The following is a 22,848-nucleotide window of genomic DNA, read 5'->3' as shown; positions in this document are numbered from 1 at the left end:
GAGTGAAGTACATATTTTTCTTATAAGGCATGTAGGGAGAGGGGCCACGGAAAGCAGGGGGCTAAATCTATGCACAACAAACATTTTGACAAGCTCCCACCAACATAATACATGGCATCAAAACAATTCCAGTGAGATTCAAAAGATATCTTCACTTTAACAGCTGAGGCACTGGGCATGTGAAATGCAATGCAAGTTATATTTTCTCTAGAAGGCAATTAGTAAATTGCTCATATTTTGCTGCTGAAAGAATACATCAGCATGAACAGATGGAAATTTAGAATTCTGCAAGTGGCAGATATTAGAAATTAGAGACATTGATTTTAACTTTCACCAAGCAAATGAGAATCACAAAATATGAATTGCTCTTTCTATAATTAAACACATAATTACAGTGCATCAAATTCACATCTATTGTAGCTCATTCTTCCTACTTATTTCTAAATTTATAGACATTCTGAGTATACCAAACCTACTCGGAGTTCAACTCCCTACTAAAAGGGTCTTCCATGACAGATAGATGGCACTAAGCTATTTCTCAAATTAAGCATGCCAGGGTGTTGCCCTAGCTTTTTCACAGCATGCTGTATATTGTAATAATAAGAAATCATAAGACTCAAAGAGGCAGTCCTTGTGTCAGGACAGATGGAGAGAACAGCTGAGAGAGGGATTCAGCCAGTTTATTAACTCTGTGTGAGAAGAACAAATCGTATTTAAAGAATTCATAGGAACATTTAGTCTGAGAAACAGAATTTAAATGATGGCAGTTTTAGGATGGAGAGAAGAGAGTAATGATATTTCACCTTACAACATCACTCAGTAACCTCTTTGTCTTTCCAGCTCCTGACAACATAAGGTCACCCATGAGTTGCATAAAGATTACTGTATAGACCAGACTAGTGATGGGCACTGGGGAAATATTTAGACTGATAGCCAAACTTAAAACACCATAGTGAATGCTATATCGTATTACGGAAATGAAATCACTAACATTAAATATTTCAGGTACCATTTTGAGTTATTCTTTTCCTTGCTCTGAAATGAGGTAGGCTGTTCTACTTATAAAAATATTTAAGAGAACTTACATATAATTTTTGTTCAATATTTTTAAATTGCTAGAAACAATCTGAGAAATCTTTTTGAGAATAATTCTCTTTATAAAAGCTCCATCTAGGACTTCCCTGAGAAGACTCAATTCATGTGCTTTATCATATACAGATATGTCTGGTTGTAAGTGTGAAAGAAAAAACTCTAAGTTTTCCAATTTAATTTCAAGGAGAAAAAACATGATTGCAAAGGATCTAAAAAAAGGGGGGAATTTTTTTATTTCTTACTAAAAGTGGGTGTACCTATATAGCATCAAGGAGCAAACTAGTAATAAGATCACTAATAAAAGGCCCAGTCATACTCAGAGACTTAGCACCATTTGTCTTTTTTTCTTTAATGCAAAGCAATGGAGGCAATGGCTTTTAAATGTTAAGAGACACAAGTTTTCTTATTATTTTGGTGAAATGTAATTTTTTATCTTCAACAAAAATTTTCAGATTACTACAAAAAAGTCTAAATAACTCAAATGTTGCAGGTTATGTTTGTTTAAATATTTAAAAGGTCCTTTCTACAGTTTGAGAGCTACTATTAAATGTTTTATAATACACTTTATATACAAAGTGCTTCCTTCTCAGGCACTCTAAAGGCAAACAAAAATAACATCTATTAACTGTGTAAGCATGTGTCTGTATCCCATGGGGGAAATCAGGAAACAAAAACAGTGGTTTCTGAATTTCACATTGATTACTTCTTCTGAAGCTGTCTTCAGGACATGCCCTAACCTTTTGATATGACTCACCACAGAGAAATGTCAGCTACAAAGAGGATAATCCCCTTTCCTCTCAATGGGAGAGACAGAGCCTATGCAGAAAACTGTTTCCCTTTGTAACTCATTTAAATCATCTCTTCTAGATACTATGTGTTTAGCACAACAGTGTTAAACTTGACTGATTTAATAAAGGGATTATAAAATATTTAAAGCAAGCACATATAAATTTTATTCAGCGGTTTATTGCCAAAAAGTGGACAACTACTGATGAACTGTTTGACCAGTAGCTGCATCAAATTCATATTCATGGCAGCCGATGTTTTTTCTTATTTCTAAATTTATATGCACTCTGAGTCTAGCAGAATGCATTTAATGCATTTATAATTGAATATATTTATAAGCCTACTCTTTACCACATTGTTTTAGGGACTTATTATGAACTAAAAAGAATTCAGAAGAAGACAACTGGCTAAACCACAGTTAATGAAGATAAAGAATACAAACAATAAGTCATTCATGAAGTAGGTTTAAGAGAAGTTAAGACATGATAGTCATAATCAAATGATATTAGTTTTTACTATAAAAATATATTCAACAGAATAAGTAGTAGAGAATGAGAATAATTCCCCACCATCACCCTCAACTACTTGAATTCTGTCTGAAGGCTCCAGATAGTTAATATATTTATAGATGAATCTTTAAATTATAAATGAAGTCTTTCCATTACTTAGTATGCCAACGTCAGGATTCTTTGATTATTCAATAATAATCTACGCATTTCAGTTACTAAAACCTGGTCAGGGCATTGACTTATATTCAAAGCCAAATAGTTTGCTTTTTTTAAAATCATAGCTAGAGATAGAGGAGCACGATTTGTTAAATATAATTCAAAGCAATTGATGCACACCTAGCTCAAAATTAGAAGATAGTCATTGCAACCTAGTTGTAACTGGTTAACATTGACAGGGACAAGTTATTACAGATTCTTCTTACATTCCGAAAATTATACACTAAAGAAGTTAAATAGATAGATAGCACATATTTGGAAGAATTATGTCCAGAGCTGATAAGTTATAAGATCCCCAATCAATAAAAATTCCCATTAGCAGTTAACACAATAAAAGCCCACCAACATCAATGAAAGCAGGAACCTTGTTTTTGTTTTTAAATTAATAGGTCAGTGGGATACACAGTTTGGGTTCAGTGAAATTTATGGAATGAATGAATACTCAACTGTTAAATAATCAAGGCCTATATGAACAGCTCCATAGGAGCTGAATAAAAAAGAGAAGAGACTAAGGAGAAAGGAAAGACAAAGAAAGAAGAAATAACAAAGAGGTGGGTGAGAAGAAAGATTGATACAGGTCTTGTGTGTGTGTNTGTGTGTGTGTGTGTGTGTGTGTGTGTGTGTGTGTGTGTGTGTTTCACCTAGTTGGCAGTGGCAGAGTAGAATTAAAACAACCTGAAGGAAAACAGATGGCTGAATCCCTCATTCTCCCCATGCACACATTGCCCAACATTGGCTTAACAAGGTTTAGCCTCCTCATCAACCATATAACAAACAACTGAAAAAGTGACACCAAGATATAAAAGGAAGAAAGTATGCACATTCAATTGAAAACCCAACGATAACTACTTTTATGCCAAGAGTATCAGGTTGGCTTAGCACTTCTGATTCCTTTGAAAGAAATCATAAGATACTTAAGAAAACGAAATAATTATTAAGGGCTATTAGAAGTAATGTTTACTTCATTTTTACCTAGTGAGGTAAAAATGGCACCTCTTGGCACCTCTTCCAATTGCCAAAGTTTAATGCCTTCCAGATTCAGTCAGTTTTACTTAGTCAGAATTTTATAGCAATGAATAAGGAAAGAATGGATAGGTCAGTGCCAGCCCTCACTCTACTTGCCCACAAATAAGGTATTCACCCTTCCTTTTTCTGCTCGGTGTCTCAGAGGCCAGTCCCTGCAGGCTGCATTTCCCAGACTGACCTATCAGCTGACTTAGGGCTGGTCTAGCGGCCAGGAGGGATATGGGGGGAGTGGAGAAAAGCCAAGCTATTTCTTTTGATTCCTCTTTCCAGAAGCAGCTGTTAACTCCTCTGTCTCTGTATGTCTGACTCCCACTTAGATAGGCCATCATTACTTAAGCCTGGGCTCCAGTGAGCCAGCTCCTCACTCTAGGGTTGGTAGTAGCTTCCTATGACTGCTAATCCCTGCGTTGTTCCAAGAGTACTTGCTCTTGACTTTTACATTCCAACCAGAAAATATCCTTAGCTTTGCACTGTTGAAAATGCCCTTTATTGTGGCATCTATTCAGAACTTTGACATCAGACCGCATGTCTCTACTGAACTGTTATCTGGCTGTCCTGTCTGATTTGTCCACAAATCGGCATCAGCTGTCACCTTTCATTGCTCAGACCAAGCTCTGGAACCTGCACTACTTTGACCACAGGCTTCTGATTCTCTTCTCAATGCTTTCTGACCCCATGCTTCGCCCTATTTTACTTTCCTCATCATGGTTTCCGGTCCCGTGTTCCTGTAGCTGGTCACGATTGGAGAGTTGATACTCTACATGTTGATATTTGCTGAACAGTAGCACAAAACCATTCTACAATGATCTCTAAGCTCTCATTTAAAATTTACCTTGAACAGCAACAAAAAAGATTTACCTTGAACATATTTCCAGATATATGCAACATTAAAATTCATATATCTATTTGCAAATGATATATATGATAAGCAGTTAATATCCAAAATATAAAAAGAACTTCTACAACTCAACCAACTCAACATCAAAAACAAAACAAAACATATAAGCCAATTTAAAAAAATGGGCATAGGACCTCAATAGACATTTTTCCAAAGAGGACATAGATGGCCAATAGACACATACAAAGATGCTCAATATCAAGTGTCATCAGGGAAATGCAAATCAAAACCACAATGAGATATCACCTCAACACATGGCAGAACTGCTAAAAGGAACGACACGAGAAACAATAGGTGTAGGATGGGATGTGGAAAAAGGGGAACCCTCACGTACTGTTGGTGGGAATGTAAATTTGTGCAGCCACTGTGGAAAACATTATGGAGGTTCTTCAAAAAATTAAAAATAGAAATACTAGGGGTGCCTGGGTAGCTCAGTTGGTTAAGTTTCCAGCTCTTGGTTTCAGCTTGGATCACAATCTCAGGGTCATGAGACTGATCCCTGGTCTGGCTCCCCACTCAGCAGGGAGTCTGCTTCCCCTATCCCTCTCTCTCGGCTCCTCCCCCTGCTCATGTAAATAAATAAATCTCTCTCAAATAAATAAATACATCTTTAAAAAATAGAAATACTATATGATTCAGTAATCCACTACTGGGTATTTGCTGGAAGAAAATGAAAACACTGATTTGAAAAGATACATGAACCCTTATGTTTATAGCAAAATTATTTACAATAGACAAGATATGGAAGCAACCTAAGTACCCACCAACAGAAAAATAGACAAGGAACATGTACACACACACACACACATACACACACACACACACACACACACACACACACACACACACACACGGGGGAATATCACACAGCCATAAAAAAGGAATAACTATTGACATCTGAGATACATGGTTGGACCTAGGGGGTATTATGCTAAGTGAAATAAATCAGACAGAGAAAGAGAAATGCCATGTGATCTCACTTATATGTGGAATCTAAAAGACAAACAAATGAGTAAAGAAATAAAAAGCAGAAACAGACTAATAATTGAAAAAAAAATGATGGTTGCCAGAAGGAAAGGGGTTGGGGGCTGGACAAAATGAATGAAGGGAAGTGGGAGATACAGGCCTCCAATTATGGAATGAATAAGTCATAATGACAAAAGTATGGCACAGGATAGCATATCATATAGACTTGTGGAATCACTATGTTGCACACCTGAAACTAATATAACATTGTGTGTCAACTATACTTCAATTTTAAAAAAAGGAAGTGGGACTTCAAAAAAATAAATAAAAGAAAATTTACATATCTATGTCACAAGAAGATTGAAAAAAATGCATATTTCCTATATAGTTGATGATCCTTTCCATGTGCTTTTGGCAGATAGGAAGATGGCTAAAACAGCATCAGATAGTAACTATCCTCAAAGAGCATGAAATCTAGGGGCACCTGGGTGGCTCAGTTGGTTAAACATCTGCCTTCGGCTTGGGTCATGATCCCAGGGTCCTGGGATTGAGCCCCACATTGGGCTTCCTGCTCGGTGGGGAGACTGTTTCTCCTTCTCCCTCTGCTGTTCCCCCTGCTTGTGCTTTCTCTCCCTCTCTCTGTCAAATAAATAAATAAAATCTTTAAAAAAAAAAGCATGAAATCTATAATGGGCTTGCAATAAAAGAACTTCATATAGTCAGGTTAGCTTGTTCCTATAAATCCTTTTACTGGAGGCAAAAAATAACAGAGTCCCTAAAGGAATGACATAGTAAATAATAATATCAATAAAACATTTAAGACTCTATTAATTACCTTATGTTACAAACAGTAATGTGGGACATTACTGACTATTCTGGGTTTACATTTTCTAAATGGTTATTTTAATTGAACTTCAGTGCTGAAACATGTAAGTGTTACTCTGTTTCCGGGATTATACTCTCACTAGGAATCTGATGACCAGGTTGTTTAACCCAGGATCTGTACAGGTAGATTAAATTCCCACCCAGCCTGTCCCAATTCCCAGATTAATCTTGAATTAGGTAAGAAATAATAAACAGGCTGAGCACTGCCTTGCTTTCTTAATCACATTCTACCCAAAATGATTGGATTTGTCACACCTCCTCTTTGGTCTCTATAAGGATGACATGTGTATTTATATTCTCAACCAAAATATTTCCAGCCTCTCTCCTCAGTCTACTCCTCAGCCCTAGGTCCACATTCCATTCCTCTGTTCCAGCATTCCCTCCTGTAACTTTGACTCGGCTACCGTACAGAGGCCCTATGTTGCCTTCCACCACTTTTCTGGGTTCTCAAGACCCCAGGGCTTGCCCACTAGGGAAAAGAATTCTTAGATACCAACTGCCTGCCTGGTTCAAACTGCCCCTCTGTCCAGATTTCCAGAATAATGTTTTGACCATTGAGGACGGTATCTGAGGCTCTCTGAGACAAAGCCTTCAATGGCACAACAGCGGATTTGGCTAAACACTGCTGGTCATGAGCCCGGTCCCCAGTATCAGCCCAATCTTAAATGATGGTTCTAGTTACAAAGGTCCTGATCCTTCCTTTCTGTTGTGAGCCAAGAAATAAACAAATGTCCTTCTCTGCCCCCTACATTTTTAATTGGCTTCGATATGGGGATTACTTTCAGTTTTGAGGTCTTTGGTTTGGTAGCTGAACATATCACCTCTCCCTCTAACTTCCTCTGCTGTCCTTGTCTCCCTCTCCCACCCCCAGCAATGCAGAACAACTATAGAGACCTTTCTCAGGATGCTCTAGAACTTCTGAGAGAAGTAAAAGTGTGCTTAAAAAGGCTCACATTCATATTCTTCTTACAGTCCCTTTTTATATGCTCTGAAACAGTTAATCAACTCTTCCATAGCTTGCAGTTCATGATAATGCCCCTAAAATGCCTCTATACCCTTATGCTCAGAGGTTGCAAAATAAAAACTGTCCTGTTCTCTAGCAGAGTCTCTAACTCAAGAATCTGGTAGAAATAAGGCAACTGATCCTCACTGTTTCTGTATTTCCCTCTAACAGAACACAGGGAAGATATTTAAAATGATTCCCCAAACAGTCCTGAATATCCTTTAACATCATAAAGATAATTACAATGAGGATTTATGAACTATATAATGTGTCTCTATTTTGGCTTAAATAAATGGCACCGAATTCTCTTACACTTGACAAGGTAGAAGTGGGCATATATAAGCCAAGGAAAGGACCAATATTTTAAATTCTTGTAGAAGCCACATAATTTCCAGGGAAGATTTTTTTTTTTTAAATGTTGTAGAATACTTCTGCAGTTTCTTGGCCCGCTGGTCTTTTTTACTAAATATATGTGTCTTTCCAGATATCCAAAGGTAGTGAGACTTGCATGTAAAAGTCATAATAGTAATAGCAATAATAAGAAGAAGAACTTGTATGATCCTTACTGGCTGCAGTACTGTACTGAGCATTTCATGTACATTAACGCTTTATAGTCTCAGAGGAACACTACGCAGGAAGTATGGATGTTCCCTATTCTTAGTTAAGAAAACTGAGTTGCAGAAAGGTTACAAAACTTGACCAAGGCCAGTTAGTAAGTGGGAGAGCAGAAATTTAAACCTACCCCATTTTTCATACTTGTGAAGATGCATTCAACCGAATAAATTGCATTTGTATATACTTGTTTTAGCCCTCTTGATGAATACTGGACCAGAGTTAGAATGCCCTCCAGCTATTTCATGAAAAAGCATTCACACTAAATGTGGTCTTTGCACTCTGTTTGGGGCCCATTCTTTTGTTACTCTGAACATCATTTGAATAAGAAGTTGCTAATTGAGCAGTTGCAACTTTAAAACTCTTTATGCGCTGTGACACAGATCACCATTAACCTTGACATTCAATTTTTAAATTTCTCAACTTCATGGTTGCATGAATAATTTTCTCTCTTAGAGTTATGACAGCATTCACAAGCTCTTCTCTTTTCATATTAGTACTTTGGCACCTTTGGAAACAGGTGATAAGATAGCTTGTAGTATGATGAATAGATTAGTACACATAGCATTTCTCTCCTCTCCCTCCGACTTTTCCTGAAGACATCCCATTCTCTTGCAGTTTCTCCTTTATCCTTCTTCGCTTGCCTCTATTTTCTTTCAATGAGACATGTTTTTCTTTTCTCTCATCTTTGAATTTCCTTCCCTCTATAACATCGTGTGAGTTACTTGAAGGCTGCTTCGGCCTGGATATCCTGGATGACTTCTAATCATGGAAATTCTGATTATTTGATCCTTCCACTTGTTTAGATTATAGAACACACCAGAGTTTATTTTGCAAAACAATCTTGGCAGTCTTGGCAGAAAATATATCTTTGAAGTTATAGCTTTGCCATGCATTCATAAAGAAAGGTCACTTTACTTTAAATGTATGTTCACATGCAATAACAAAGGCACTGTTTCTAAGGGTATTGCAGAAAGCATCATTGACCACTGCTTCTAGCGTCTTTAGGGTCTGTCTCTTCCTAGTTGTGACTTGTACAATACATTTTGTAGAGTAACGAATTATCCTTGCCCTGGGGTCAGGATTCCAACCTATTCGCTGCAACATGTCTAGATGTAAAACATGTTTACCCTTGTATAACCAATGATCCCAGTCTAAACGTTGAATACCTGCCTGTTCATCTGTGCATTAACTGCTCCCTTTTCCTAAACCTTCGGGCTCTATCAAATCCTTCCCCTGAAATTCACATCTTATGTTGTTACTATTCATTCCCCAGAATGACAATATTGAAATGAGGGAGAAAAAGGTTCTAGCCATTTTAGCACCCTAAATCTTATCTTCTTATCCTCCAAAGAAATTTTTCATAGAATGTTAAATTTAAAAACTCTCTGGTGCTATCCATTAATATGCTGTTATAGATTCTAAACAACTATCTCTTTTCTAGGCAACATAATCACAAGTGAATAACAAACACAGACTTTATGACTCCAATTAAACTCTGGGCCACCATCCATTAAAAACAGATTACACACATTACATTAGATGTAAGAAAAAAATAAATACACCACATGATTAGAACGATCAAAATAAACGAGGAGCAACAATTTCAAATAATTTGTTTGACTAAAATTTTTAACAACATAACCTAAAGTATTTTCTTGAAAATCATCCAAGAAAAAATGTTTATACTTACCTTTCACATACATATACATTGTACTTTCTCTTAGTTATTTCATCACCTCATTCTACCCCAAGAACATCTTTGAAAGTATTTCCCAAGAGTGAGAGAGTAAAGGTGATTCTATCTTTTACCCATAAAAATATTAGGATTTTATTTTGTAAGAATCAAATCAAGTGACTTAAAATTCTAAGCAAAGTGAAATTACAACATCATTGTAAAACTGCTTAAGAGAGCAGATCTTAAGAAAATGTCATCAAGAACTATTACACCCCAGTTCCCACACTTGAGATACTCATTTATCACTGACATGTTTTCGCCAAAATTTTTGAATGCCTAAGGATTGGGCTACCATGGAAAGTAGTTTTTTGAATATTATGTTTATAAAGTTCTCCCTAATCTTCACTCCCATCTGTCAGCTCTTACTGCTCCAGTAAAGGATGAAGGGATAAGAATTATGTCAGTGTGAATTTTTCATCTTGACATGGGCAGGCACACAATGAAACAAAAGGAAGCTGAAATAAATCAAAACTATGCTCAAGCAAGAATACTTTGGGTACAGAGAAAGCTATGAGAAAACAAATGAAGAGGGTAGTTCAAATAGAATGCTAAAAACCAATTCAAGCAAAGTAACTTGAAGTTATTATGTTTAAAAAAAGATCATTTAGTAGAGGTATTCCAAGAATCTGAGGAGATTTTGATGCTTTGGGGAGAAAATAACATTGCTGATGGTAACATTTAAAGGAGGGACAAAAGGACATTCCCGTCAGGAAGCCTATAGAACACACATGGGCAACAACAACAACCCTTTGCCTTAGCTCCACACAGAAAAGGAGAAAGGCAAAGACATAAGAAAGAGATTGGAGAGAAGATATTGAATGGTTGGAAAGAATTTAAAAATAAAATAAAATAATAAAATAAAATAAAATAAATAAAATAAAATAAAATAAAATAAATAAAATAAAATAAAATAAATAAGTGATGCTTCTGAGAAGATTCTTAAACTCTGCCCAGATTTACAATATGGAGGCTCATCTTCCTGTGGCAGTGAATTTAGAATAAACCTGAAATACTCTGCATTGGACTACCTAATTTTTCTCATCTAATTTGTGTAAGGTTTCACAAAGTCACCAATGGCCTGGTAAAAAGCTCTATGTGCGATATGTTTGTAGTGCCACACTTCACTAATGACAGGCGTCTTATTAAGGAAAGGGAGGCAAAGCAACTTATTCTCTATTACGATTTCTGCTACTTAGTTTGCATCAGGAGAGGCTGGGAATTAAACATAAAAAGGGAGACACAAGGGGCACCTGGGTGGCTTAGTCAGTTAAGCATCTGCCTTTGGCTCAGGTCATGATCTCAGGGTCCTGGGATCGAGCCCACGTTGGGGCTCCCTGCTCAGTGGGGAGTCTGCTTCTCTGTCTCTTCCCCGCTACTGCTCGCTTATACTTTCTGTAGCTATCTTTGTGTATGTCTCTCTCTCTCAAATAAATCTAAAAAAATCTTAAAAAAAATAAAAAAACAAATATAAAACACTGGAGATGTTAACAATTTACCAAAAACAAATGGATGTGTTTCATGGACAGCTAAGGCTTTTCGGACTAAATCATCATCTCTCATGGAAAATCCTGAAAAAGAAAAGCATATAAAATATAGGTGGAAGAAAATAACTTTTCGAGGGGAAGGTAATAACTTTGTGACTTCGTAATTGTATGAAGTCCTTTGTGTGTGCTTTTGGGTTCTAATTCTCTTGCAAGTTTCAGCACTGAGCACCCAGTTACTGTGATTTGTTTGTGGAAGGAAAGTAAATAAGCCTATGCCTTACCGCTTCCACTTCGGCAGGGTCGTACCACACATTGATGTAAGGGTGCTGTAAGGCGTCATCCACTGATATCCTTTTTGCTGGGTCAATCACTAGCATCTTTGACAGTAAGTCCCTGGCTTGGCTGGCTGAAACGACGAGTGAGAGAAACAATTAGTAAAATTTTGACTTTGGCAGGAAAATTTGTTGAAGGGGGAGGAAATTAAGAAAACAAAGATAAACTAGCACCTCCCTTCCAAACATCAGGCAACATTACCAAGTGACTAGGGAAATGCAAAATGAAACAATGAAATATTTTTTATTCATCAGATTGAAAAAAAGGAAAAGATGGCATAATATTTCCTGACACCAGGTAAGTTCATTCATGTTGGTGGGAGTGTACGTTGATAATTATTTTTATGAGGCAAATTTGGACTATCCATTAAAAATTTTAAATGTGAGTGCCTTATGATCCATCAGTTCTACTTTTAAGTATATAGCCTAGAGAAACAATTGTACATGTTCATGAAAAAATTACAGAAAGGATGGTCACTGCAGCGTGGGTTATGGAATAAAAAAATTTTTTTGAACAGTCTAAATATCTATCTAGAGAGCAAAAAAAATGAGCTATGGTACAAATGTACCACGGAATTGCAGTCGGCAGTTTAAAAGACTGAGGTAGATCTGTACGTACTCACATGGACACGTTGTTACGCAACAAAATGAAGCTGCAAGAATGATCAACAGATTTGTGCACGTCTGCCCCTTCCCAATTAAACAACAAATATTTCTCTCTCTTCGTATTAATGTATATGCATGTGTAGGAAAAGTCTGCATGAATAATCAACAAGCTGAAAATAATAGTTACCTCTGAGGAGGGGAGAAGTTACATACACACACACACACACACACACACACACACATACATATCTCACATAATTAAAAATAAATGTGAAAGAATGAAGTTTTTTAAAAGGAAGCAGATAAAGTGGATGTAGATTGCTCATTTTAAAAGCTTTTCTGAGATGCAAAAAAGAGATAAAGCAGTGTCTCGAGGGAGGCAATGAGGTCAGGGGTGACTTTTTTGAGGATGGGGGAGATAATGAGGGCTTTAACAGGAGTAGAAGCTACAAGGATAGAGAGGAGGGGACAGAATTGAGAGAAAGAATCCACACATCTTAGCAACCATATTGATATGGGTGATCTAGTTCAGTTTATAAAATACTAAATGTCTACTCTGTGTCAGGTACAGTGTGGGGTGCCAGAGATGCCCCCCAAAATTAAATGGTGAAAATTAATAAGTGTATTTATTTAATGACAATGCTAAAAGACACTCAGTTTTCTATCTCTAAAAACATAAAATTTTACAGAAAATACAGTGCCAATCTGATTTGAAAATTTTATGGAGAAAATACTCTATTTGTTCCATGACTCCCCCTAATGGCCCAACAGGGCTATATTTATTCATTTCATTGATTCAGAGATCTCTTTGATTTGTAACTGATTTTATGCCCAAACACACACACCCACCTTCCACAGATTGTCCCATCAAACCTATGTTTCTGCTCTTAGAAAGGGTGGAGTGGAATGGGCTTCTCATCAACAGGGGCATGCACTACAGTAATACCAAAGAATCTCTCTAAGAAACAATGATCAATACTATTTGAGGGAACAAAATGAGGAGGAAGAAAAGGTTTCAATTCTTCCTCTCTCATTCTTTTATTTACAAGTAAATGTCTTATGCTCTTTTTAAATAACAATAGAATAAATTCTTCCCCCGATTATTCGTATATTCTTTATAATTTACCAATTTTTATATTAAAATTATCTTAAATAATTATAAATATATAAACTAGCATATCATTTGTAAAAATGATATAATCATAGAGATTAAAATGGATTAAAAACAAAACAATAAACTCAAGAAAGTCGGAATCATATTATGAAGCGTGGTATTTTATTTAATAGGTTTTCTACAAGTGCTGTCATTACTTCAAATAATTTGATCAGGGCTTTTATCATCCCCACATTTGTTCCTCTACAAATGTCTCCATATAAAGGGATTACTTTTGCCTGACATGTCAATTAGCATCATAAAGATGTTAAATTCTTCAAATCTCTATTTGGAGTTTTAGCTCTTCTTCAATCTGTGTATAGGCAGTGTTGATCTTAAAGGCAGCAGATCTAGTAATCATTTAGTCTGTTGCCATTGACTGTGGAGTCAACTGACGGAGGAAACCCAACTGTGCAATAAACTGTCGCAAACACAGGCAAAATGCTGCACACTTATGAGATGAAAGTCTGGGGATGATAAGACCCTGGGAAATAGCATCACATTTTAGTTTCTGTCTCATTTAAGTCTGTATTAGCTATAAGTTATGCCTGTAAGTTAAGTCTGTAGTTAATTAATTACCCACCGGACATTTGGGGTAAAATTTCAAAAGCATATGTCCTTTTTCTTTTTTGATAAATATAGTTACATTTTAAATAATAATTATTACTTTTTTTTTTTAATGTCTAACAGCTTCTGCGTATTTACTGTGAGCCAGGCATTGTTCTGAGTGCTTGACAAAATATTTACTCAGTTAATCCTCCCAATGATCCTAAGGTAGCCGCCTTCAACTTTCATTTGTTAAAGGAAGTATAGATAAGAGTAGATAACTTGTCCAGGTTCACCATTATTTTCAGGGACAGTGAGCCCAGGCAAGGAAAAAATCAAATTTGCTTCAAAATCAGGTTCTCTAAATGTTCTAAATTAAAATAAGAAATAGAATATTTATAGTATATATTTAAACATTGCCAAATGTATCCCTTGTCTCTAATCCTATGACTAAGGCATTATTATCCAAGTTTTGTGGGTGAAGAAACTAAGATTTATTACTGAAGATCTTAACTACAGACATAGTTGTAGAAAGACTTATTAATGAAAGTATTTCTATTAAATATAAAATGTGTAAATAAATCTCATTTGCCACTCTAAAATGAAAAAATAGTGAACATTCCATAAAATACAAATAAAAGAAAACTCAAAACTTGTATCTCCAAGATTTTACAACAAAAAAAATGTGTTGAAAATATTTTCCAGGTAATAAAAAGAATTGGAACAATGACTTCAATGAGTATCACATTGGTCTTTTAGAGTTACACTGCAAAAGAATTTTAAGATTCCAAATAAGCCTCATGACATAGTTTACCCATACCCATACCCATAGTCACATTATTACTATCTTTCCCTCTGAATCTCCACACAATTCTAAAATCCTTAACCACATGCTCTTAGTAAAAAAAAAAAAAAAAGTAATAATAATAATTTAAAAAATACTCCTTAAATTGAGGTAGTTCAAGTTAAAGAGAGGTGTGTCCCTGATGGGCATACCTTTGAGTTTATTGTGCTCAGAGTCCGCTGGGAAGAGGGAATCTGGAAAGAGCTTGGGGAAGGTGAGTCCTGCATACTTGGGCCGATTCTCCACATAGTTTCTTACTGTAGGTTGCAATTTCTTCATGAATTCCGGACATGGTGTTCCTAGTTGTTCAATTACCTTGTTCCACTGGTCAATATCTGAGAATTGAATAGTTAAGGGCAAAAAAAAGTGCAGACCTACTAGGTCTTGCCTTTCACTAGTTGGGAGACTAACTGCTTCTCCAAATCCTGAGCAATCACCAATATAATTGAAGTTTAATAAGCAAAAAAGGATGAAAATATAAAACCAGAATTGTCAGACAATGAATCCTCTTGGAATTTTAAATTCACTTGTGGCATAAATACACTTTTGGGGAACTAGCATTACTTAATAAAATAGGATATCATGAAATCGTCCTTGAGTTGTAAAGATGAAAAGGTATTTAAATAACAGAAGAAGAATTTCTTATATTGAGATAAGCTTCTATATAACCATGTGATTTAAATGAGAAAAAATATGACACAAAATAATATTTTTATCAGGAAATTACCTCATTTATTTTCTAAAAATGACAAATATATAAATATTTTATAAGATTCATTTATGTTTTTTAAAATTTCCTTTAAGATTTTTTTCTTCCTTTAGGAAATTTCATCATCTCTTCATGTTATTACTACTTAAATATGGGATCAGTATAATTTTTGATAATAAAATAACTCATTATTCTTAACCAAGACGTGAAAAAATTCTAGTTATCAAACTAATCACAATTTCATACCTACTCTTGTTACTTCTGATAGTAATGCCCTGCATTCCAGAATATTGCTTTCGATGAGGTATAAGGATAAATATAGGATGTTCAACTTAAGACAACAGGTTTCCATCCAAGTGTATGTATTTCAAAAGTATAGTAAGCATGGGGAATTCTACAGGAAAATATTACTTCTCTATGAAAATTAATACTCCCAAAACTGAGGATCTTTGACAGATATACCCGCTGACTGAAATTTTCTTTTTCATTTATCATTAATATTTGATACATCAGAGCCTTGAGAATGATAAATAGTACCCATGAAAACTCCAAAGAACCAACTGGAAGTAGTTGATTTCAAACAGATTTCCTTGCCGTGTGTCAATGAATAATAGAAGCCTTAGAAATTATTCTTAAATACAATAACACAGGCAGTGCTCTCTCTTACATCGTTTATTTTTCTACAACTTTATCCTTCAGTGTTAATTAATTTGTTTCTGCAACTGTAATATGTAACAGTTCAGGGATCTAACCATAGTATTACTCAATTGAGATTTTTAAAATCTTTACCTCTAGCTATTCAGTAGTGTTGGACTAAAAAGATCAGCAGTCCTGACAAAAGACAAAATTAACTATATTTAACAAAAATAAGTATGTAGTGCAAAGTAGATAAAATATTGAGCAAAGATAACATCAAGCTAATTTGCAAATCCTCTTCTATCTCCCTTATAATTTTGCTGAATAAAATTTACATTATTATACAGCCTCTTAATTATTAGGTTAAAAATATATGATTGTGTAATATGAAAAAATGAAGGGTGGGTGGGAAAAACTGAAGAATATTCCTTTACAAAACAGTAGGAACGAATAAACAAGAACACGTTTCAATAAAAGTTCATCTAAGTTACAATGTGCACAGATTATAGTAAGTTAGACTCATTAGAAATGAAGAAACTAAAAGGTAACAAAAGGTTAGAATTAAAGGTTATTCTTAGACAAAAACTTATGTTAGTACTATGGACATAGGGAAACTATAACTACTTAGAGATATTTAAGTAGAAAACACTAATTAAGGTTAACTAAATCTCCATGCTTACACTGTAAATTATGAAAAGAGGTCTACTCTCTAATACAGCTAGATTATCATGCCCTACCAAGCCATCATTTAATCATTGGTCATACTTCCTTCAAATTCTGAAGACCTGATGTCAAACTAAAAATAAGGGCAAAGAAGCTGTCAGATTTTCCATAAAGGAGTCATTTAGCAAAGTTGGAAAGCACTCCCAACACACTATTATATTCTAGTTACATTTAGTTAGAGTTACAAAGTTATTGAGTAAAAAATTAATTGCTTGTAAAATAGCATCCCCAAGACAATTCCACGGTATTTTTACAGTAAAGTTTAAGGAGAGTCAAATATTCTGGAAGTTGTTAAACAAAACTGTCAAAATGTTTCTTTTTACAAATTATAATTAAAATCTATAGAAGCATTCAGCATGCTTCCTAACTTAGATTGCTTTTTAGATGAAACACTACTGTGGTGCTAGAGAGTACGGTTTACAAAAAAAAGGAAAACAAGAATCTTTATTATTGTCAATGTAGCAGTTGAATGTTCTAAGTGCAAATATGTGGTGTAATCATCTTTAAAAGTGTGTGCCTTTATTTTAACCAATCCATTTCAAGTTCTTCGTTCCTATAAACACAAATAGTTATATTTAAGTAGTAAGTGCTCGTTTTCCAGATGTTCACAGGATCTCAACATGAGCAACTATGTTCAACTATTCTTAGTTAACCACATGATTTTTCTTTATAATCATAATTAACCAAATATAAGCCACAATTGTAAGTCATATTTCCTTGCTCAAAGTCCAGTGCTTGTTCCAAGGATTCCAGTAAGGAAAAGAGCAAGTTTGGCATTGATGTGGCAGAAATTTGGCCATAAAATTGATAGTATGCTTGTCATGGGCCCTAAAGAATGTCTCTGAAACTGGATCCCTAGTTTCTCAGGTCAACATATTCACACATAACATAATTAATTTTATTAATATTTTAAGTAGATAATGATACTTTTAAAAGAATTTTTAAATTATCAGATTTCCACCATGATTATATTTTTTAAAAACACATCGAATATTGACTAGATTTTTATGATTATGTGTTGAAAACATGATAAATATTTTTTAAAAGAATGGATAAAATTATTTTTGTAAAAGGATTTATTTGCTTTACAACTCTCATAAGTCATCATTTCTGTGCTGAGTAAGGATCTGAATATTTACAGATTCCAGACTGTGCAGTTATCAAAAAAATAATAAATAGAAATATTTTATGTTTTTGATCTACTATTTCAGAAATTGTCACACTTAACATAGTTATAAAGCATTTAATAAAACTAGAAAAATGTCATCTAATAGGAATTATTTGACAATTTCCTCAATTATAAATTCACTACATAAAAAAGTCATATTACCAAAAATTTGATTTTATAGAGTATGATGACAAGATAATGTGCAAATAGTGAATATTTCTAATGTCTTCAACAAATAATACTATAAGGGATAAATAAAACAAAGAAGTACAGATTGTAAAAATACATATTTGAAATCCTAACATTGAAAATTATTCCAGTTAATTTTGTCAATTAGCTAGGAACTTATATTTCATGCACTCCTTTTACTTTAGCTTTCTTGGTTAGGAAACCTTTTAAAACATATCACAAACTGCCTTGAATATAATGTACAAAAAATGCCTTATCCTTCTCTGGGTATTTTGGATCGTAATTATGAACATAATTTATTCTATGCACATTTAAACTTCCAGAAGCTACTAAGTGGAAACATAAACTTGTTTAATGACCTCATTCTACTATGCCCTTTGAATAACTGTATTTTCTTTTAATGTTTTTTTGCATCATTGGTTACTTTTTGTCATTATGATGTTTTCCAGAGTTGACACCTCCATGAATTCAGACTTGGTTTTTAGTCTGTCTCATAGTCAATGTTTTGTGCAAAAAAATATTCTCAGTGTTTGTCTCCAAATTCTTAACTACATTTAAAAAAAAAAAAAGATAATTTTGCCCAAGAGGCCTGTCTGTATAGAAAGTTCCAGGAGAGGCTATCCTATCTTGCAAGCCAACCAGCTGCCTTGGTACTGTGTTGTGCCATTTGTTAGGTGTCATGATATAAAATCGTGGCTCCCAAACTTGAATATTCATAAGATAGAGAACTTACAAAAACACAGATTCCTCCCCTCTCCCCATTAAGCTACAATATTCTGAGTCCATAAGTCTAGCATGATATTAAAAAATACCAATAGTAGTTGCAATCCAGATGGCCCTGGACTATATTTTGAGAAATACTAACATAGAATATACTAAAAGTCTCTTGTGACTTACTAAGTCCAGATTTAAGAATATAGTATTAACATATTTCAGTTCTATGACACAAATTAGAATAGGGTCAATTTCATCAAAAGATTAATCCACATCTATTTGCTATGGAAAACTTAGGGGTCATTCACCTGAAAACACTTCAGTGGAAAAAAAATCCTGATAATTATCCTTCTTCCTCATGTCACCCTCCTGAAAAATGATGGGAAATTACAGTAAGTGACACACAGTCTCCCAGCAAAGGGAGAGGGGTTCTTCCCATCATCATCTAGGGGGGATGAAAATTATATGTTGCTATCACCTGTGGGGTGCTACTTTATAAAAAATACAAAAGTTATTCAATATAAGGTTCAAAATATTTGACAGTTTATTTCAGTAATTACTCCATATTTCTCTATGATAAAATTTGCTCTCAAAAGAACTCTTACTTCTGAGGACAATTTTAAAGATGAGGATAGAGATATATACATATGTGTATTTGACAGTTCTAGGTCCAGATTGTTATGGTTATGTCTTGAACTGTTTTGTTACTTTAAAATTCTTTTTACTCTTTTTATTTGAAAATGTTCATCTTCTCTTAAAAGTTCCCCTCAAACTCTGGTTACATGAAATATAAATAAGTGACTTGATGCACAATAGTAACTAACATTTATTTTCATTACAAATGAGCAGAGGAAGAAGAAATATTATGAGCCAAAACACATTAAAAAACTCAGAGCTGACAATTTGAGTAAAGGCTATTTGGACACTGGCAGCAGATTGTGAATGGAATACTGTGGGATCCATACAATGGATCTCAGTACAATCCATTTTGTCTTATAAATCTATTTATTACTGTAATCTATATTTCCTTACAAAGCAAAAAAAGGGAGAGACATTTTGCATATAAGCAAATCCAATATATATAAATATATTGTCACAACAGTAGAAATTTTATTAAGCTATTGAAGGTTTATCTTTGGGGCCCCTCATTTGCACAAACCTCTTACAAGACTGTATCTAATTTGATATTTGTAACATAAATAAGAAAGAGTTTTTACAAAATACCTTCCTCAAGCTATATGATAATCTGGCCTCATAAAGGCTGGCTCTGATTCTACCTGCATTTTGAAACTACAAAGAGGCCTTGGAGAACATTTAATTGACATCTGTACTTTATAGCTGAAAAATATCAAAGTCCTTTTAAAATTGGTAAATACAATGACTTTAACCAAAGGAGGTAATAAAAACAACTAACAGTAACAGAAATATAAAATTCTATTTAAGGGGAGTTTTGGAAAACTGTAGCCTGTTCTTTGAGACCCTTTGATTAAATCAATTTCTGGGTGTAACACTACATAAAAGGGAGATTAAGAAGGGACAATCAGGCTTATGTGAAATCAAGAAAATATGTCATATGAGGCATATTTGACAAAACTTTTTATGTTTAAATTAAAAAAACAAACAAACAGAGACGACCTCTGCCCCCATCCTAGCACTTGGACCCTCTTATTCCTTAGTCGTAATCCTTTCTAATACAGTACCTTTTATTGTAAATTTCATGATGACAAGGTTTCAGTCAGTTTTGTTTACTGATAAATACCTGGAAACAAGTGTCCAGCACATAGTAAGTGCTCAACAATATTTGTTGAATAAATGAATGTCTACTTTAAGTTCAACCAGAGTTTTATAATGGAGATAATATAAAGAATAGCAGAGAGAAAATATTCAAAGAAATGAAAACCGAGAAATGCGAGGAATTGTAGATAGGTTGGAATTTGGGAAACACAGTTAGTCCCCAGGAAGATAAGTTAAAAAAAGAAAGAAAGAAAGAAATCCACGCCAAGTTACATGGTAGAAAAACAGCAACAACCAAAGACCAAGGGAAAAAATCCTAAATGAAAGCAGAGAGAAAAGACAGAGTATATCCAAAGATGACTATTAGACTGACAGCTAATTATTCACCAGAAATACTGCAAACAAAAAGCCAGTAGACTAGTATCTTTAAAATGCTGGAAGAAAATAACATATTAATCTAAATTTCTATATCCAACAAAACTATCTTTCAAGTAAGGGAACCCCATTCAAAAAGAGAAAAAAAAAACAGTTTTATCATCAAAGATTTTTACTAAGGAACTTTCAAAGGATATTCTTTAGAGCAAAAAAATGAACTCAAAATACATCACATCAATAGGAGAAAGGATTAAAACCATATGATCATTTCAATAGGTGCAGAAAAAGCATTTGACAAAGTACAACATCCATTCATGATACAAACCCTCAACAAAGTAGGTTAGGATGGAACATGTCTCAACATAATAAAGACCATATACAAAAGACCCACAGCTAACATAATCCCCAATGGGGGAAAACCAAGAGCTTTTCCCCTAAGGTCAGGAACAAGACAAGGATGTTCACACTCACCACTTTTATTCAACAGTGTACTGGAAGTCTTAGCCACAGCAATCAGACAACAAAAATAAATAAAAGGCATCCAGATTGCTAAAAAAGAAGTAAAACTTTCACTATATGCAGATGACAGGCTGGATACTAAATATAGAAAACCTGAAAGACTCTACCAAAAAAAAAAAAAACTATTAAAAGTAATAAATGAATTCAGTAAAGTCACAGGATACAAAATCAATGTACAGAAATTTATTGTATTTCTATACGCAAACAATGAGCAGCAGAAAGTGAAATTAAGAAAATAAACCAATTTACAATTGCACCAAAAATAATAAACTACCTGGGAAAAAGTCTAACCAAAGAGGTTAAAGATCTGTACTCCAAAAACTATAAAACATTGATGAAAGAAATTCAGAACAGAGAAATCAAAAAGACATTCCATGCACATGGGCTGGAAGAGCAAATACTGTCAAAATGTCAACATTACTGAAAGCAATCTACAGATTTAATGCAGTCCCTATCAAAATACCAATAGCATTTTTCAGAGAACTGGAATAAACAATCCTAAAATTTGGATAAAATCACAAAAGAACCTGAATAGCCAAAGCAGTCTTGAAAAAGAAAAACAGGGCACCTGGGTGGCTCAATCAGTTAAGTGTCCAATTCTTGATTTTGGCTCAGATTATGATCTCAGGGTTGTGAGATTGAGCTTAAGGTTTTAAGATTCTCTCTCTCCCGCTGCCCTTAGCCCTCCCTCTCTTTCTCAGAGGGGAAAAAAAAAACGTAAAGAAAGAAAGTAAACAAAACAAAAACAAAACTTTAAGTATCACAATTCCAGATTTCAGGTTATACTACAAAGCTATAGTAATCAAAGCAGTATGGCACCAACACAAAAATAGACACACAGATCAATGGATCAGAATAGAAAATCCAAAAGTAAACCCACAAGTCTATGGTCAATTAATCTTTGACAAAAGAGGAAAGAATATGCAATGAGGAAAAGACAGTCTCTTCAACAAATGGTGTTGGGAAAACTGGACAGCTACATCCAAATGGAATGAAACTGGACCACTTTTTTACGCCATACACAAAAATAAATTCAAAATGGACTAAAGACCTAAATGTGAGACCTGAAGCCATAAAAATCTTGTAAGAGAGCACTGGCAATAATGTCTCTGACATCAGCCATAGCAACATTTTTCTAGATATATCTCCTGAGGCAAAGGAAATAATAGTGAAAATAAACTATTGGGACTACATCAAAATAAAAAGCTTCTGCACAGCAAAGGAAACAATCAACAAAACTAAAAGGTAACCTACACTGGAAGAAGATATTTGTCAATGATACATCTGATGAAGGGTTAGTATCCAAAATATATAAAGAACCGATACAACTTAACACTCACAAGCAATTTAAAAATGGGCAGAAGAGAACTAAAGGCTTAAATGTA

The 22,848-nt window shown here is 34.4% G+C and overlaps 1 protein-coding gene across 7 annotated transcripts in view; it reads right to left on the bottom strand.

Moving 5' to 3' along the window:
- Positions 1–22,848, bottom strand: part of MAPK10 (mitogen-activated protein kinase 10) — a 295,270-nt gene that overhangs the window by 38,873 nt on the left and 233,549 nt on the right. For all 7 annotated transcript variants that reach the window (XM_019806268.2, XM_019806256.2, XM_034671580.1 and 4 more), the window contains 2 exons: positions 14,849–15,031; positions 11,497–11,621 (listed from right to left, as the gene is read on the bottom strand). In XM_019806268.2, coding sequence (XP_019661827.2) covers positions 11,497–11,621; positions 14,849–15,031 — 308 coding nt within the window. The remainder of the gene's footprint in view (positions 1–11,496; positions 11,622–14,848; positions 15,032–22,848) is intronic.

Source organism: Ailuropoda melanoleuca, chromosome 11 (genome assembly GCF_002007445.2).
Source record: "Ailuropoda melanoleuca isolate Jingjing chromosome 11, ASM200744v2, whole genome shotgun sequence".
Lineage (NCBI taxonomy): Eukaryota > Metazoa > Chordata > Mammalia > Carnivora > Ursidae > Ailuropoda > Ailuropoda melanoleuca.
Note: the sequence above shows the minus strand (reverse complement) of the source record. Positions and strands in the feature narration are given on the sequence as shown.